This window comes from Grus americana, chromosome 2 (assembly GCF_028858705.1).
Source record: "Grus americana isolate bGruAme1 chromosome 2, bGruAme1.mat, whole genome shotgun sequence".
NCBI lineage: Eukaryota > Metazoa > Chordata > Aves > Gruiformes > Gruidae > Grus > Grus americana.
The window spans coordinates 14,692,950-14,712,919 of record NC_072853.1 but is presented as its reverse complement, the minus strand read 5'-3'; the positions used below and the strand labels follow the sequence as shown (position 1 = coordinate 14,712,919).

Sequence of the window (19,970 nt, the reverse complement as noted above, 5' to 3'; positions counted from 1 at the left end):
ATAAAGGGTAAGAGTCTGAAGTGTGGCTGAGGGAGGCTCTCCCATTGAGTCACGAGGTTCAGAAGGGACCCCTTTGCTTTCTAAACTCCTTCTCAGAGAGGAGCTTAGGTGCAGCTAGGTCCAATCTTAGTCCCAGACTTGGTCAATGGTTTATGCCTAAAGGATTATATATAATCACATATCAGAGTCAACGTTTGCATGTCAGAGTCCCTGAAGGACTTTCACTGAGACAATTTTGCAAAGTTTAAACTAATGGAAAGTGTATTAAAGCAACAGATACAAAGAGTTTGGAATAGCTGTTGATAAATGCACTTACTGCAATAGCACCAATATATGATTATGATTACAATGCTAGCAAAATACTATCCTGTGTATTCTCACCGAAAGGGTGAAATCGCAATTGCTTACCAAGAAGGTGTACCTGTCTTGGGTGGAGGAGGAGAAGCACAGCCTGTTGACTGCCTCTTCGAGGTCTTGAATTTCTTCTCTCCTTCCATGGAGGTTACTTCCTCAGTATCCTTTACACCCGAACCATAGCTGTTCCCTCCCAGGGGTGACATTTAACCTGATTTGGGTGGAGAGTCAAGTATTATAGTCATATATGTTTAGCATCTACTGCTTTTAGCTTATTAGCATATTTAGGGATGTCAATTTTAATATTCATTTCACAGATAATGAAACAAAAGGTCTCACTCTGGGCACCGTGGCCTTCAAGATTCTGTGTAGAAACCATCTATCTGTTTATTCTGTATTCTGTAGCCAAAACAAGGCTGTCTTGCTGCTGTAAGACTCCCTTCTTTGGCTGCTTCTCATACCAACCTTGCGGATCTCCATCCACAATGTTTGTATAAGAGATAAGCGGACATTGGTGTTTTTAACCTCTTATGTGCAATTCCCACAGCTAGTGTGGGGCCAGCTGGATGACCTGAGAAAAGGAGTATTGCCACCAGTTCCCTGCCCAAATGGAGTATACAGGAGGAAGCTCTAGGATATATCAACTGACAATAGAAGCTAGATCTGAGTTTCTCATTGTGGAAGACTGAGACAAGCAGGTGGAAGTTTAGGAAAGAAAATTTTTAGCTAATCTGTTCGGTCATGAGTATAGAAAGGACAGCTTGGGAATGGAAAAATTAGACACTGAGTGAGTGGAAAAATAATGTGGAAATCATAGTGGGCCTCAGAGGAAAAAATTGCAGAAGTTCTTTGTAACACCATACCTTGTCTGCCACAAAGAATCATAGAAGGGTCCAGATGCCAGGTTATATTAGCTGTATATAGGTAATATAACATGAACTAATGTTAAAAACATTGAATAGTGACTTCATGTGTCTTGATTGATATTCCTGGATTTGTATATTAATTTAAATATAAAAGTTTTTCAGGAAGAGGTAAAAATGACCTGTAAGGATAAATAAATGTTTCCTTTGAAAGAATTTAATATTATTAGTGACCTTTACTAGTAACCTTTAGTGAATTTAATATTATTAGTGACATTATTATGAATACAGATATATACATACAAGTTACAAATTTAATATTTTTAGTGATTATTATTATGCATCTATATACATACGAGTTATAAATATCATGGAGAATGGCTGCTCAGTCAGTCAGAGTTCCCTCTGAACACATGCTGGTCCTACTCTCCTCTTGTTTTCTTCACAACTCGGTTCGGCACAGAGAAGAGATTTTGATCGTATTGTACTAAATTCCAAGTTTTTAGCACTTTCAGGCTTCAGTATCATAACGTCTCCTGGAAAGAGACCTAAAGCTGTCTGTCATGAGGTACTTACCTGCTAAATATTGATAGAAATAACTATGCCTGCAGTTTCTTTCAGGTGAGTGTGCTCTGCCAGTGCTCTGAATTGTGCAGTCTCTTAGGTGCTGGATATTTTGTAGTTTTTCTTGTGAACATAACTTTTTAGCTTCCTGGTCCATGTCTAGAAAATAGATGTTCTCAGCTGCCTGCAAAAACTGTGTAGATGTATCCAAAGTTATTCTGTTTTGCAGTGAGATAGTTTTTGATTTTTTTGTGTCTTCCCAATGTATTTTACATTTAGTGATATTATTTACATTATTTCTACAATCTTTCAAATGTTTCTGAATTTTTTTCATAATATTTTTTCTTGCAGTGTTATGCACACTATCAGATAATGCAAAAGGCATGTCAAAAGACACACCAAAATGACATGGTATGCATATATATACATATAATAACTCTTACAGTGAGGTCACATCAGACTTTGGATAGTGATAGAAATAAGAGGTGCAGTAAACTTGAAAAATACACTGATTTGCTTTCTTCTTCCAATATTGCTATCACTTTTGATGCAAATAAGCTTTGACACTTACTCTGTAGCTGCTGAATGGCACTATTTAAACAGAGTAGAAAAAAATCCACAGAGAGGTATATTGAGGTACTAGTCAGCAGAAGAGACGAATCATCTAATTTATTGTCTATTTAGCTAATGTCACATGCTTCAGTATTACTAGACAGTGTGAAATGAGTGCTAAGAGGTATTTGACTAAGCCACAGGAATGAATACCTTCTGAACTTCTGCTCTGTTGGCCGTGTTTCATAGTTTTACTCACTTCATCCTGGCTAATGTAACTGCAAATGTTGGTTTTAGTCATGACATTTTTCTTTTTTTTTTTTTATTACTTAATGAGTTCCATAGCCTAGGAGTTCACTATGTCTTTACGCAACCTATAATTGGCCTTACTAACAGTGTTTCCCTGAGCTTTCTGGAGGGCACTTTAGCTCCTGTGTTATGAGCAAGGAGAAGAAAGAGATTGTAACTATGTTGTGTGAGTGTTTTTCGCCAGTGCCATTCTGTTCTTTATAAACAGTCCTTATCTTCTCAGCCCTTGCACATTAATCTCCTCCTGCAATCTGAGGGCTAAAGCAAAGTTAATTGGAAAGTACTTGACTCTTCCACTGTTGATGTGAGCTCTTTTTTGTCGTGTTAGGAATCACTGAATTCTGTAGCCCAGTAGAAACATGCAGCGTTGCCCAACTCCATGCCCCCAGCTCCAACCAGTAGCAAGGCTGAGCATGTAGTCCCAATATGTCTGGTGTGATCAAGCATAGGGCTTGGCCAAACAAGTGCTAACCACCCACCTGTGTAGATGGAACTGGCCCCTTTTATCCCTTTATCTTTCTACTTTTCCATGCTTGTTCCTCCCCCAACTACCTTGATCCCTCCTTTTGGTTGCCTTTTGTTCCTCCCCTAAACATATCATACTAAATCTTGTACAATTCCCAGATACTCTTTCCTGCATCCCATAAGTCTCTACCCCCCTAAGCAGTAACCCTCACCAATATGAACCATGAACAGACTGTATTATGAAGGAAGCACAAGTTATAAAACTGTGTTACTGATCTTGAAAGATACTGGCAAGATGAGACTCCTGCAATTAATGTTTAGTTTCTGGGACTATGCTGGATTTTACAAGAGGCAAACACTGAACTACTTGGCCTGAGGCTGCATAGTAGGTAAAGCACAAGGTTACCAGGGAGGTATCTTGTGGCTTTTGATATACATGATTAGTATTTGCTGATCAGGTGTTGGGGTTTTTTTAATTAAAGTTTCTGCTTACCATTTTTTTTTTTTGTTCCAGTACAGTATAATATTGAAGGGTTGCTTGAACTAGAAGCAACCAAGTTTACTACAAAACTAGCATCAGCACAGCTATATTGTCAAGTAAAGCGCTTGGTGAATGCACTAGCGTGCTCAGAACTAGCTAGCTCAAGGACTTATACCTTATCCTCCATTACAAAGTGTAGACATGACCCTGGACGTTAGTCTTTAGCATAAATTTCTTAGATGCTGCAGAATAGGGACAGATGCATTTCCTACTATGTAGGAGATACGGCAAGTTCTTTAAACATTGTGCAGAACTAGAGTATGATAGGGTTCATTTTTGGACATGTGTAAATTAAAGTTTGCATCAAAAAGTATAGTGAAGTTTAGAACTATTGATTGCATTTGTCTAAATGATAGGTTACTGCCTGCATTTCCCTAAAAGATGTATATACGTCATACTGAGACTTGAATATTTCATCTTTGCAGTGTCTGTACAGAGTATGTGGATGCATTACCTCGTCATGTTTTGAAACAGGATGCATGGTTGCTGTCATTTAACTGCCTTACAGCTGGGGACATGTGCTCTGTGTAGACTGTTACGTTACATCAGGACTGCTTTTTTTTTCAGTTTACTTTTGAGTTCTATGCTTACCATCTTGACAAGGATTTTAGTAGTCTTTACCAAAAATTGCTTTTCAGCACTGCGTGGCATGCAATGACATGCAGTCCTTTGACCTTATTGTGAATAGTTCTTGTGAGCGCGGTGTATACCTGCTTGTTCTAAAATTTTCTAATCAAAGGTAATATGAACATACAAGTGAATCTATTATCCATGCTTCTTTAGGAGAGTGGCCTCAGGTCCCCATGCCTCCCTTGAAAAGTCTGGAGAATGCTTGGACCATGCTGCAATATTCTGAGAACATTTTGAACCACCAGAAAGCTTTGACAAGCATTTATAATTATGGTCTTCTGACCACTCTGAAGCTGCTTAGCTCAGGAATAATTTTGTAGACCTATTTTGGTTTCAGACTCTGTCACTTTGGTTTGGGCTCCCTTGGCTTTGTTCTGCCCAACCTTAGCCCAAGCAGAGGATCCATGATGCATCCTATCTCAGCTTTCACTAGTGAAAGCAGCACCTGACGATCTAATCTTTGCCAGTAGGACTCTACTTAAATGCCTGCAGTGAGTCTGGTGTGTCTGTGGTTTCACTGCTGGTCAGTCACCATCCTGATGTGGTGCTAGAAGATCTCTGCTCTGGACTCCACTTAGTACCTGCCCAGTAGTCCCATCTGCAGGCCCCCATCCATGCAAGGTTAGCAGAGCGTGGTTTTGTGGGGTTTTTTTGACTGTTACCATTTTTCAACTTGTGCCATGTGACTGATGGCTTTCCATTCTTCTATGTGACTCCTCATGGACATCATCTTCTTTTCATCAGGAGATGCAAATATCTGTTTAAAAGCAGGAGATGAAGTAGACTTACCAGAGTATACCATTGCTTACTTTGATGTATGGATTTAGGATACTCCATCCAAGCCATGTTGGTTTCTGTGCTTCTCAGAAGGTAGAATTTCATGAGAGGTATCCATTAAGTTTCCAAGCAGGTCTATAAATCTGTGATCCACCATGTAGAGCATTGTACATAAGGAATTCCTTGTTAGTCACTGGAGGACTTTCAGGAGGGCTCTGTTGGAAGGAAACTCTTGGGTAAACTCCCTTTCACTGTCTGGAAAGTATAGCTCATTGTGCTGTGGATGATCAATGCTTGTTCCAGGAATTAATCCTATGAATGTCTCTGGAGGACATAGCTAAGCTTTTGTATCTTTTGACTACTTCTTGCAACTTGGATTTCCTTTTCCAATGGCAATATTTTTATGGACCTGGCCAGGATCCTTCGGCAGACTCCTGCTTCCTGCCTCCCACGAATGGAAAACCTGATAGGAAGTATCAGCACTGACATGGACAGAATTTTTGAATACTTTTCCTTTGCCATCATTTTGGTAGTTGCTTTGGAGAAAACCAAGCAAGCTACATTTAGAGATCGCAACATTTACATCTGCCATCTGGCAAAACTAAATAGCAATTAGTTTACTTGCAAATGTGTTGAACTCATCTGAGTAAGAGAGAAGTATGTTCCTGAGAGAAAGCAAACTTGAAACTGAAGACCCAAAAGTGGCTATGAAGGCTGGAATTGGGAAAAGGTTCACTTTGAGTAGAGCGCTTTGATCTGACAGAAGGAATCTCTGATTGAAGTGAGATCAAGGAAGAGAGAGGAACAGAGAGAGAGATTTGGGTGGGAGGGGTTGATCTTAACATAAGAAGGATCTCATATTTTTTAAAATATGAGATCTCTGATCTGGATATCTGTAAATTTGCGAAAAATTTCATTATATTGAGATTGGGTATTAACATGGAGGTTGCTGGATAGCTTCTTCAGTTTGTGTATGCTAGGCAAACTCTTGCTTTGTTCAGAAAATAAAAAGCTTGGCATTAGAAATTACAGCCAGTCTCCATTCTTATCCAGGGATTCCATTTACCTCCTGGCTCCTCCTTTCTGTAGGACGAGCTGTTTTTCTTCCATCTGTCAGTATGTTAACATCATATAAAGGGTCATGGTTGTGCATTATTTCTCATACAGTGTTCCAGGCCAGGCAGAAGCTGGAAATTGGACAGATTGCCTTTGTTACCCACAATCTCCCTCTCTGTCCCTCTTTAGGAACTCTCCTTGAATGCATCTGCTTCATTGAAAAGTAGACACAATGTTGACATAGATATCTAGAGAACTTGTAGCTCAGGAAAAAAAAAACAACAAAAAAGCTTTATAGCTGTCTTTCTGTTCTCTCAGAGTAGAAAAAGAGACTTAGCCTATCTTGGACCTAAATGTAAGTTTCAGTATTGTCATAAAGTGATCCAGCTCCTAATATCAGAACTACTCAGGTTCATAACCCTTGAGTTACAAGATATTTGTCCTCCTATCTCTGCATAGTAAATATCATAGAATCACAGAATGGTTTGGGTTGGAAGGGACCTTAAAGATCTTCTAGTTCCAACCCCCCCTGCCATGGGCAGGGACACCCTCCACTAGACCAGGTTGCCCAAAGCCCCATCCAACCTGGCCTTGAACACTTCCAGGGAGGGGGCATCCGCAACTTCTCTGGGCAACCTCACCAACCTCACAGTGAAGATTTTCTTCCTAATGTCTAATCTAAATCTGCCCTCCTTCAGCTTAAACCCATTACCCCTTGTCCTATCACTCCATGCCCTTGTAAACAGTCACTCTCCAGATTTCCTGTAGGCCCCCTTTGGGTACTGGAAGGCTGCTGTAAGGTCTCCCCGCAGCCTTCTCTTCTCCAGGCTGAACAAGCCCAACTCTCTCAGCCTGTCTTCATAGGAGAGGTGCTCCAGCCCCCTGATCATCTTCATGGCCCTCCTCTGGACTTGCTCCAACAGCTTCTGTCTCTCCTGTACTGGGGCCCCCAGAGCTGGATGCAGTACTCCAGGTGGGGTCTCACGAGAGCAGAGTAGAGGGGCAGAATCACCTCCCTCAACCTGCTGGTCATGCTGCTTTTGATGCAGCCCAGGACACGGTTGGCTTTCTGGGCTGCAAGCGCACACTGCCGGCTCATGTTGAGCTTCTCATCAATCAATACCCCCAAGTCCTTCTCCTCAGGGCTGCTTTCAATCCATTCCTCGCCCAGCCTGTAGTCGTGCTTGGGATTGCGCCTACCCACGTGCAGGACAATGCATTCTTCTGATGCTAATGCTGTTGATCAACATCAAGCAGTAGTTTGTACTGAGGAAAGATGATTTCAGGGTCATTTCCACCCTCACTGCATAGTCTGAGGGTCTTCATGTTCTTTCTGGACCTTTTGATGCAGGACTCTGATTTTGGGCTGTCTCATTGTCAGCACCCTTTGCCTGATGCCCTGTGTGCAGAGTAAGCCTTGATCTTATAACCGAGCTATGCCCCCTGGTTAGAAAGGTGCTGGTTAGTAGCTGAAACAGAACTTACTTAACTGGCTGAGTAGTCCATGTTTTCCACCTCAGAGGTGTTCTCACCTGTCTGTTTAGCTGTACTGATTGTATTGTCTCCATATGACAGTAGTCCTGTTTCCTTAGCTGACTGCTAGGTTTCGTCTGTGTGTCTTTGGCTCATGAAGTGTTTGTTTGGCTCGTTATTCCCCAGTAAGTGGAGCCGTGCCATTCTTGTACTCTGCTCTCCTGGAATCCTTAAAGGAGCTTCTCTGGAACACCACCTTGATGCTTGAGCATATTTAGTTTCCTTGTGTGCAGGAAAGTTAGCAGAGTTAGGGCTGCATAGTGGTGCAGACAGCTGTTTCAGAAGTAAATGTTTGTCTCAGCAGGACCTTTGCTTGGGTTTGGTTTGTTTATGTGGTCAAAAATGTGTGGTAAAATTTCTGGTCTTCTGCACTGATCTTTCTAGTAAGTACGATAAAGGAAGGAAAACTGTAAATTGTGAGCATAGGGATGCTTTCAAAAAGACTGAATTGGCTGTGGTCTGTGAAATACCACTCATATCTCATCTCTTGTCTCCCTACCCCATATCTCATCTCTCCATTCCCTATTCTCAAGACCTTTCAAACTCAACATCCAAATTTAGCTCAAGATTTAGGGGGCTGGGAGGTGGTGTCAAACTGTGGCAGATGTTTCTGCCTTAAGAGCTTCGTAATGTTTAGTGTTTTTGTGTTCTCTAAGAAGTAGTAATAAAGCATCAGTTGCAAGCAATAATGATGTATCTGATAGAGGGTGGTTGAGACATTTTTATTACTTTGATGGGGCAGTTCTGTTTAGCTATACCTTAAAAAAAGAAAATGACACTCAAGACGTGTTATGTCTCAAAAGAATCACAGGTCCTTTGCCAGCCTTGCAACTATTAGTATTTTATTAATCTGGGAATAGGAAACAGATGGTGGGAGGGAACCCCTAAAACTGATCTAATAGAATGCAATTATGCAACAATTATTACTTATTGGAAAAAATTGAGCAAGAACAACTGAAAGTTATTTATGGAATACTGAATAATTATTTATTGAATATTGAACATTTTTTCTTTGGAAAAAAAATGAAAAACATTCTCTGTTGAGCTCCATAGGGCTGTTTTAATACATTTTTATATGGTTGCCGTCACCCTGCTATTCAGGCATCAGGGTGGTTTAACTATGTGTGTGCGTGTTGAAGTACATGGTTTTAGTTAAGGGCCAGTAGTTTCATTTTGATTATGGCTATTGTAAATTGCTAAGTAGCTACTGGCCAAGCTAAAAATAAACCCAGATGTCTCAGCATAGTCTGTACTCTGTGACAGGCCTCTCTTCTGGTTTTGATAGCTCCCACAACAGTTGTATACTTTGGGTAGCAGCCAGTAATTTGTCTAAATCAATTAAAATAATTGTCTTTTCCTCAGCATAAACTTTAAATTCACTCTTACAGATTTAGAATTTGCCATTATTTCTGGAAGATGTTTTTAAAAAAATATTATATGCAGTGTAGTCATTAGAGTCCTATTACTTCCTATACAGACTTTTTCTGCAAAATCAGATAGTATTTTTCTCATATATGTGCAAATTAAAGATAAAAATTTGCCTTCCCCTGTAGCATGAAATTGTTAAGAAAATCCCTGTACTAAAGTCTCTAGGATAAGGTTCTGCATTAGATTTTTGGTTTTATTTTTTAAAAATGCAGCTGGATTTGGAAATAAGACTTGTCATTTTGTTTTAAAGTCTTTGAAAAGTAGCTATAAATGGCATTGAATGGAAGAAAATATTCAGTAAATTATTTTGAGATTATTATTAGTCCTTCTGTAGTTTAAAAATTTCTTTAATTATCCACCATATATGATATTGCATAACTGACTTGCCTATATGCATTGTTTATCTGTCTAGCTGGATGGTACTGTAAGTACAAGATCAAAGAAATAATAACTGAATGGAGGGAACTGGAATCTTGGACAGAAAGAAATGTTGCAGGCTTGAAGACATCGATGTAATCTGCCTGAGGGGGAAAAAAATGCAACATGGCTATGTAGTAATTTGTTTATGGTTAGGAATAATTGCTTTAGTGGATGAGAGAAATTAGAAAGTCTGTGAAGCAGAGGAAGAGAAAATCAAAGGTTATCTTAAATGCTCACTGAGAAAAAGATATCTGTGGTGTGTTTATTGCTGCTTAGTCTACTGATCAGGACTTCAGTACAGTGCAGTGGCACAGTCTTTTGGGATTCTTCTTTTAAATTGCGTATTGCGACATAACCAACCACAAAATCAAATCCTTCGAGGAACACTTTTTTGTTTTAATATTTGTCTACTTTTTGCTTAATAGCACATATTTTAAGAGATCAGGAGTCAAATATGTAGCAACTAATTATGGTAGTCCTGTTGCCAGGGTCTCTTTGCATTGGGTGGCAAACTATCAACTATATGGCTCTGGGGGCAGTGGTCAAGGGCATGGGGGCTTCCAGTGATGGTCTTCCTGATCCTGCTTATGAGGGGAAAGAGCCTGAGGAGAACTGAGCAGATCCTATAGGTCGACAACTAGTTGTAGCTGCTGTCAGCAGCAGGGTTTAGGTTTCTATGACTATGGGACCCTCTTTGAGGCTCAACAGCTACTTCTAAGAGATGCAACCCATCGGACTAAGTGGGGCAAAATCATCTTTGCCAATAGGCTGGCCAACTGGTGAGAAAAGCTTTAAAATAGGAACAATGTGGGAGGGAGATGAGAACCTACAATCACATAAGGACAGGGATGATGGGAAAAAGCGTACTCTCAGCAAATTTGCAGATGATACGAAACTGGGAGGAATGGTGGATACACCAAATGGTTGTGCTGCCATTCAGAGTGTCCTCAGTAGGCCGCAGAAATGGGTGGATAGGGACCTCATGCAGTTCAACAAAGGGAAGTGCAGAGTCCTGCCCCGGCAGGAATAACCCCAGGCACCAGCACGTGCTGGTGGCCGAGTGGCTGGAAAGCAGCTTTGCAGAAAAGGCCCTGGGGGTCCTTATGGACAACAAATTGACTGTAAGCCAGCAATGTGCCCTTGTTAAAGGCCAACACCCTCCTGGGCTGCATTAGGAAGAAAGTTGTCAGCAGGTCGAGGGAGGTGATTCTGCCCTCTGCTCAGCCCTGGTGAGGCCACATGTGGAGTTCTGTGTCCAGTGCTGGGCTGTTTCCCCAGTAGAAGACACATGTGGACTTACTGGAGTGAGTCCAGTGAAGGGCCATGAAGATGATTAAGGGCTTGGGGCATCTTTCAGAAGAGGAGAGGCTGAGATAGCTATGGCTGTTCAGCCTGGAGGGCAGCAGATTCAAGGGATATTGTTCCAATGTGTAAAAATGCACATTGGAAGGAGTAAAGAAGGCTCTTCTCAGTGGTGTCCAGTCAAAGGATAAGAGGCAGTGAACACAAACTGAAATAACTGTAAATTCCATTTAATCAAAGAAAACGTGGTGTTTTGTTTGGGTTTTTTGGGGGTTTTTTGGTTTTTTTTTTTTTTACTGTGAGGATAGTCAAACACTGGAGCAGGTTCCTCAGGTTGTGGAGTCTCCATCCTTAGAAACTCTTTAACCTACCTGGGCATGGCCTGGAGCAGCCTGCTGTAGTTGCCCCTGCTTTGATCAGGGCAGTTTGACTGGATGGTCTGAAGAGGTCCCTTCCCACCTCCACGACCCTGTGATTCTGGGAGTTGGAGGTTTTTCAGAATAGGTTGTTCACTCAGACATCTTTGCTAATTAGTCAACGGATGAATTGTTACATGGGCGTGAATTTCATCCCAAGCTCTTGTGGATTGACACATGACATCGAAAATTAGTGATGTTTCTGATGATCACCACATATTTTTATATATACAAGCATATACATTGGTTATATGTATATATAATAATATAATTTCAATAAATGCTTGAAGATAATATAGGGACTTGAATTTGAAAGTCTTCTGCACTATAACTGTACTGTGCGATCTTTTTTGTTGCTGGACACACTGGCCACAACATCATATGTACCTGGACCTATAATGCTGGGCTGTAATGTAATAGTGTTGTAGCAGTTTGCTTCAACTATTTTTTAATTAGTTCTGTGTTAGTGACTTTCATAGATACGCAGCTTGTTCTCTCAGGCAGGCTCTTTTCTGTTACTTTACCTTTATGCTAAAGTTGTAATTTAGTTACAAGCTCAGGCACAGACCAGGTCTTTAGCATGGTTTAGAGGGATTTATACTTACAGCTTAATGAATGTTGAGGATTTCTGAGTGCCAATTTTGTCTGCAGCCCACTGATTAACTGACTTCTAGATAGCCAGAGAAAACTGTCTTGGGGATTTCATACTTCAATAAAGTAAAGGGAAAAAATAACCCTTTTAAATCCTGGCATATTTGTTATATAGGAATGGTGGATAAATATGACCATATTAATAAAAAATTATAGTTCTCTGCCTTGAAAAGTAATTTAGACTTTGAGACAGCTGTTTCATTTAGAACATTCATGCACTCAGAGGCAGAACTGAGAGCAAAGAGTAGTAGAGAATTATCACTGTAATCTGCAGAGGAGTTTCTTAGGTTTTGTGTACTTTACAGGAGGGTTGTGGATCATCTTCAGTGTAAATCATTATGGCTAAATGGACACAGTATCTTGCCATGTTGAATCTGAGTTTCAGGAAAGATTTCAGCAGTGTGCTTTGTTCTGCCTGTTGGAAGAGAAATTAAAATAAATGTTTTGAACTCTCAGTTTAAATGCAAGGGGATTTTTAAACATATTTTTCTATCTAGGTACACAGACCAATAGAGTTTAGTGTTGCTATTTGGGAAGCTGCTGCAGAGATCAGGTACTTAAGTGCTATCAGTCAGCAATGGTTGATTGATACAGAAAACATCAGCACTTTCTTTCATAGTTACCCTTTATATTTATTCTGTCCCTCAAGTAAATTAAAAAGTTAAGATGTAGGAAGAAGTTCTAAAAGTTTTCAAAGCCAGTGATTGCTTACTGCAGAAGTACAGCTATCATTGAGTGTGTATGGAAAGTTGCATAGAAAATGGCTGTATGCTTCCTTCTCTCACACTTGAGAGTTATCACTAGTGTATGTAGGCAATTGATGTGTTTTGTCAGCTACTACTTTAATTAGTTTTGTGGCTTTAAATTCAAAAGGCATGCTTTAAATAATAACATTTATTTATTCCTGTGTGCTCTTTGAAAGAAGCAAAATTATTGAACTACAGCATTCACAGTCAAACGTGACACGATTAGACACAACAGATTCAGTAAATCTTAATGTTCCAACTCCCCCAAATAACAAATTTGTAGGCCTGCCAATTGAGCTGTATTAGTTTCCTGGAACAGAACAAGGTGCATGGGAAAGGGCTGGCAGCTTTATTTTATTTTGTTTTTTTTCTAGGGAGCAGGGAAAAAATTCTAACCTCGTTGGGCTGCTCTTTCAACCTAATGATGTTCCAGCATTTGAGTCCTTCAAATTCAAGCTATGGTTGGATCTAGTTCAAAGAAAAGCAGTTATGTTGTATGCATTTGTCTGGTCTGTAGCCTGACATATGGGATGTGTTAAACTGAGGTCTAAGTGCAATGATGATATCACCAGCACAGTGCAATAATATCAATGTCTGAAGCGTGGACTAGTGAGTTGCTGAATTATGGGGCTGAACACTGCCTCACGTCCCTGTACTTTTTTTAACCCTTTTTTAAAAAGAAGTGACACTTTGCTGATGTAGATTTATATTGCCCTTGTCTTCAGTGGTGCTTCTGCTCAGCTGTGGTGTTGTGAATCACTGTGGAGGACTGACTTTTCTCTGTCATTATGCCAGTCATTTATTCACAAGGCATTTTTCACTTGCTTCTGTCATCAAGTTTCTTGCCTTTTGTGCTTTGTTACCCCATGAACGAGTCTTCCATTCATACTGCATTATTACTGTATTATTACTGACCTCTACTTGAACTTTCTTCCTCTACTTCCACATATATTATTTGACTTTTCCTTTGTGACAGTAAGAAAGGAAACGACATATTGCAGACTCAGAAAGAATTATAGTGTTAACTTCTTCTAGCAGAAGAAGTGTGTATTTTGGCTCTTGAAAATGAGAACAGAGTTTCATACCAAGAGGAGGCGAAATATCAAATGTGGTTCTGCAAAATGTATCGTAACTGCATGCAAATTGAACTGGTTCTTCTAAGGCATTGAATCCTCCTGGGTGGCAGTGCCTGTATTTGCTGCTTCTCTCTTTGCCTTTCAAAGAACTCTCAAAGAGTAATAGTATTAACTCCAAGCGTCAGAAAGCCACTACTCTAGTCTAAGAATCAGTTTGTATTTGTGTCTAGGTAAAGCCTGCAGGTTTTTTTTTTTTTTGTTTTTAACATTGCTTACTGAATGCATGTGTGAAAGAATAGCAGCAGGTTGAAACTGCAGCCTCAGAGAGTTGGTCAGTGCTCACAGAAACTTGCAGACCCTGCTTTGTTCTGTGCACCCCCCGTGTTGCCAATCCTCACTCTGCACTTCCATTCCCTTCAATGGGATGTCTCAAGAATCACATTTTGTAGGCTCCAGTAACTTTCCCACTATCCCAGAAAGTTCTAGCTGGATCTTTTTTTCAGCATTGCTATCATTGGCATCACTCTGAGCCAAATTCTGACATGGGTCTTGATAGTGCTGTAGCACTTGCACACTGGAATTGCAAGGAAATGCATCACCTTTAATGTCAGGGGGCTTAAAGGATCAAAGGCAGGAAACTTCATTTAGTAGATGCAGAATTCCTTCAGTGCTGGTTATTCTTTGAAAGATTTCCCTGAAACAAAGAAACTGAAATTCTTGATGATGATATGACTGTTGGCAATACCGAAGCAGGTTTTGTGCAAATATCTTGTCCTAATACGTTGCTGGTAGCCTTTAGTTGTATGCTGGTGTCTTTGGAGGTGAAATTTTGAGCCTATGCCTTCATTTGTGACATGCAGAGCTGAGTAGACCAAGCCCCTTCCTCAGCTTCCTGGCAGAGTGGCAAGTTGCTTCTGCCAAATAATGCTAGGGAGATTGTAAATTTGTTATAGAAAGTCCATTAATTTTTTACTTTCTCCCCATCAAACTCCTCCATGATGTAGGTGGATGCACTGAAGACAGTTGCTGGTGTAAAATATATAAATATATAAGCTCTTTTTCTGACTTTAGGATGTTGCAATTCTATCACTTCCTCTAGTCTAAAAATTGCAGGCTGTTATTGTTTCTTGTGGAATGCAGTACTTGAAGTAGAATAATGCTATCTATATAGCATTAGGAAACGTTATACAAAATTAGGTAACTGGTCTCCTCCTTACTGTCCTGTGCTTGAAACTGGTGAGTATTGTATAATTCAGAGGAAAGCAGTACCTTCTCTCTCACTACTGTTTTCTCGATGACTGAGTGAAAGGGAAATATGCACAACCTGGTCACAGTGTTGAAACTGTATTGTAGCGGGCTAAAACACTGGGAAGCTTTATTTTTTTTTTATATGGAATTATGTACTGTCATCCTCCCTTAAGAAATGTTTTTGAGAAAATTGCCTATTAAAGTTACATTTAGATAGTTGAAATGTGCAAAATTATCCTCAAACCCTATAGGAATTCATGACCATGTATGGTTGTATGGAAAGATTATTAAAAAAGACATTTGCTAGAACTGGTAATGGAAACTGGCTAATCTCAGTGGGGTGTGTAAATTATTTGCTACACACTGTGTCTTTTAGACTAACTTTATCAACTACGATGATATGGTGTTTGTATTCCTATCAGGTTTTAAAGATTTCTATGCAGCATGTTATTCTGTTTAATATCTCACTGTTGTTTATTCCATTTTAGGGAACTTTCTACAATTCTATTAAGTACAACAAGGAGAAAACATAAGCAAATAGTGGGTGTACAGAAGTAACAAAACCTAAATGTTTTATGCAGAAAAGATTCAACAAGTATCTCCTATCTACGAAGAACGAATCAAATTTTCACGTTCTGTGACATTGCAGTACAATCTTGGATCAAACCACACATGCTTTTTTAACAAAAAATAATTGAATGATTCTATTTGCACTGATCTGATGATGTGGAAATAAAATATTGAAAGGAATGCCATTATTGTTTTCTTTATTCTTTGGGTTTTGCTTTACTGAATGGATTTACTAAAACCAATAAAGGGTTTTATTCACAAAGCCATCACTACAGGATTAAAGAAGCCTTATAGGCAAAACTTGTTGATATGAAATGGGTAAGACCTAGGGTACCAACTGGGTTTCATAGTAAGTGTAAGATTTTAGGAGTAGAGAAGGGAAATACAGCCACACCAATCCTGTTATCCTCTTTGGGCTGTATGATTAAACTGCTGGGATCGTACTGAAATGGTACATCTGTGCTATACAGTACAGCTGCTTGGATGTGAATCAGGGGTCCAGTTCTATCATTTTTACTGGTGTTGAGTAGCGTTTTACTTTGCCAGTTGTTCTTTTGAAGCTTAAAAAGCTAATCATGGCCAGGGCAAGAATGGCACAATTGAACTGCGTGTTTATGGAAGGCAAATACTGCAAGTAATGCAGGCTGATTAACAGGAAGTTTATTTGGCAAAGATATTTAAAACATGAATTTTGCCATGACCAGTAAGTTCCTATTAAATCACAAAACAGATTCCAGTCCTGCTGAAATCAAGGGGAGGTTTTCCTGTTGACTTCAGTGATATAAAGATTTGGACCTCCTTTGGATTTATCTTCCAGTTTCAGATCATTTTTCTGATGCTTACTAAATATTCCTCAGTGTTTATACATTAAAATGTGTTGCCAATTCAAATAGCGTTGTCTTGTACTGTAAAAACTAAAATAAAATATTTGTTTTGGCATCTTTGTAAGTGGAATTTTTGTCATGTGTTTAGAACTTATTCTACACTGCTAGCTGCACGTAGGAAATGTTCCCTGCTCTTCTAAAAACATTTTTAGTACACGTTTAAGACATAAAGTTACAGTTAATGGGTTGGGTTTCTTGCTCAATGGATTTATACTACAGTAGGAATCTAACTCAATTATTACTAATTGTTTGAAGTCCTTCTGCACATCAGATTGTTTTTGCCTTGTTTTTGTCTTTAATGAAAAGATTGTCATTAATAATACAATGTTAAAGTTTTAAGTTGCTAACTGTGTGGTTTATCCCTCTTTGTAACAGGAGAGCTGCTTGTGAGCCAATGCAAGCACCTTTTTGATTATTTCTCACTGAATTACTGCTTTTATTCACTGAGCATTTCTGCTCAAGATCATTTTATTTCTAACAGTGCGATTCCTCTTAGTACTACCTTAGTTTGGTATCCTTTGTCAACTAATTTATGTAGTAGATCCTGAGAAAATTGATGATAAAAGTTGGGCTGCAGGTTACTTCACTGGGCTGCAGGTTTTTTACTGTGTTCAGTGACATGATTTTCATCTCTGAATGGTTTGTGATGCATCATACCTTTTCTACTAACATGTTTGCTGTGACTTTCTTACTTCCATCCTTATTCTTTAGTCAATCTGGTGGGGAGTTTGCTATTTTTATACTTCAAACATAAGCTCTTGTTTGGTATAGCTGTGTAACATCACTCATTCATTTTCCCTCCCTACAATATGAATCCACTATTTCAGCAACCTTACTTGTACAGTCACACAGCCGCTTCTGTGGGATGTGGCAATTCTGTCTGAGGTTATGAAAACTTCTTCCTTTCTCTTACTTCCCTTTCTGTCATTTTCTCGAACTGAATGTGGCACTTTTGTTTAGGCTTCTCAATTTCTTAAGAATCTGTATCCCTAAAACCTTCTTGTTGGTTTATCTTGCAATTTGTGTCTAATCTCTACTCCCATTTCCTGTGATTTCCTCATTGGTTAGCTAAACCTTAGAGACTATTAATATCCATCTCCGCTAATTCTCATCAGGTCTTTTCTGTTGCTTTTTTAACGCTCTTTTATATTTGTGTACTTTTCCATGTATCTGTAAGACTAAATCTTCGTGTGGCACTAGTTCTCATAGAGATTGTGAATTTGAATCTGGGGTCTTTGCATTTTACCTTTGCTGTATTGATTGCCTCCTACTTAGGTTTGATACAGCTTATTCAGTTGACCTTCAGTTTTACTCTAGACTCGCAGGGTGAAGTTCACTTCTAACTTTAGGAGTTTACAATGGCAGCTAAAGAAGTTTTTCTACAGAGTTGTTGAGATGTATAGAAACACCTGCTTTTCTATGCTGACTATAAAAGGGGTCTTGATAACCGTTTTGGATGTCTGCATCTCTAGGTTGTGCTCTCTACATTGTCTACACCTAAGGTTAAGTGTCCTGAACTGTATGCTGTGTGTGTATATTCTTGAGAATCAAAACGAACTGCTGGTTTGCTTCTGTTCTATGACGATTAATTTTTCCTTTCTGAAGTATTGTATTTTTAGAAGCAGCATTTCTTTTTTTGTGGGTATCCCAACAGTAATTTTGAATGGCTTAATGGAAGAAGTGAAGTAGATAATGGCCAAACTATTCTGTTACTGTCGAATTAACAATATTGGTTTTGTTTTAATAATTTACAGGAAGCCTGTTTACCTGTAAAACTCCAGCAATTGCAGATATTGTGATACTGGTAGATGGTTCTTGGAGTATTGGCAGATTCAATTTCAGGCTTGTTCGACTGTTCCTGGAAAATCTGGTTTCTGCTTTCAATGTGGGATCTGAGAAAACAAGAGTAGGTAAGGTCCCATTTTGTTTTGTGTTGATTTCTTTTTTTCTTAGTATTTCTGTAGCAATGTAAAAATTTCATGATTCCAGGATGGTTAACAGCCTAATGCTACTTATTTGTGCAAGATTCATCCTCATCTGGAACTAGCACTTCCATCATAAGAGTAATGCTGCTGGAATGTTTGTAGTATTAATTCCTTACAGTTTACTGTGATACTCAGCTTAAGTAAACTCTAATGCAATGTCAGTAGAAAAGAAAAAACAGTGGGAACAGTCTTACTGACTTCAGTCAGTGTCAGATCAAACCCTTGCAGTTTAATTTTCAGAGGAAGAATGTGCCAGTGGGTGGCTTTTCTCATGGTTTAAACTGGCTCAAACGTTAAATTTCTGTTCTGCCACTTATATTTTAGTCTGTTCAAAAGCATATTAAATAAAATTGTTCTTCAAAAAACAGTTTCTTGGAATCTTACTAAACTCTGAAAAAGCTGTGTACTCATTTACTTTCCTTAGTACTTGAAAGAAAGGCTTTGAAAAATAAATTGAGGAGTTGCCACTGAGAACAACTTTATACTATTTTTTTGGCATTAAGCAATGCAGTTTTTCTAGTATGGTAGCAAAGCTGCTTATGGTAAACTTACTATGGTAAGCTGTTGGTAACCAAGGACATAAAGTGTAGATACTTGGGGGGAAAAAAAAAAGCTTTCTTGTGTAATGGATTACCTTAATTTCTGGTTCTTTAGGTCTTGCACAGTACAGTGGTGATCCCCGAATTGAATGGCATTTGAATGCTTATAGTACAAAAGATGCTGTGTTGGATGCAGTCCGTAATCTACCATATAAGGGAGGGAATACATTAACAGGTACAGTGTATGTTTTAGCTTTTACCTTTTATTAAAAATCATACTCTGCTGCACAGACTAAGAAGTGTTAGTATTAGTGAAGCATAAAAAGGATAGGGGTTTTGCAGCTAGCTAATGGCTTTATCCAATGTCAGTGATGTCTTTTCTGAAGTGCTTGTCTCATTGGCTTCACTGAGAATCTTTCTGGTCAGGACAGGGTCTCATAAAACATAGCGTACATGAACTCTCTGTGCTGGACGTAACATATTTTACCTGCTAGGAAGAAAATGCAAAATCCATTCGTAATGTTCATGCACAGAGCTTTATTCTGGAGAAGGAAAGAATGTTGTTTCAATATCTGACAACTGGCAATAGTAACTTTTCAAATGATCACCTGGGGCTTTTAGATTTCCATTGACCTTTTAGTAGTTAGAGCACTGAAGCCCCGGAAGACACTTAGTGATGGATAAATGGGGGATGTCTGTCAACCTGGGAAAAATACTGTCTCTGAATACAATTCCAGTATCATCAAAGCAGCAGTTAGTAATATTGGCTGTCTTGCCAGGAGAATGATATATCCAAAAACCCAGACATGACTTTAAGTAAATTGCTGCCTTCCTTTTCTTTTTTTCTTTCTTCTTCTTTTTTCCCTGTCTTCTTCTTTTTTCCTTGTCGTCTTCTTTTTTCCCTTTGTGGGGTGGGAAGGTGAGAAAGAATGTGAAACATTCTCCTTTTCTGCGACAGCCTTTAGTTTGGTAGAAGGAGTGATTGTGGTGGGACAGAGGACAGAAGGACTCTAGTACGATTCTAGGACTGAGATTACTGTGAGGTAGTAAATAGTAAGTCA

At 39.1% G+C, this 19,970-nt stretch overlaps 1 protein-coding gene across 4 annotated transcripts in view; it reads left to right on the top strand.

Annotated features, from left to right (window-relative positions):
• COL14A1 (collagen type XIV alpha 1 chain) overlaps window positions 1-19,970 on the top strand; it is a 126,223-nt gene that overhangs the window by 19,797 nt on the left and 86,456 nt on the right. For all 4 annotated transcript variants that reach the window (XR_008575809.1, XM_054816121.1, XM_054816120.1 and 1 more), the window contains exons 6-7: window positions 18,140-18,295; window positions 19,025-19,144. Coding sequence is in view for 3 of the 4 variants with exons in the window: in XM_054816121.1 (XP_054672096.1) it covers window positions 18,140-18,295; window positions 19,025-19,144 (276 nt within the window). In the remaining variant the exon portion in view is untranslated. The remainder of the gene's footprint in view (window positions 1-18,139; window positions 18,296-19,024; window positions 19,145-19,970) is intronic.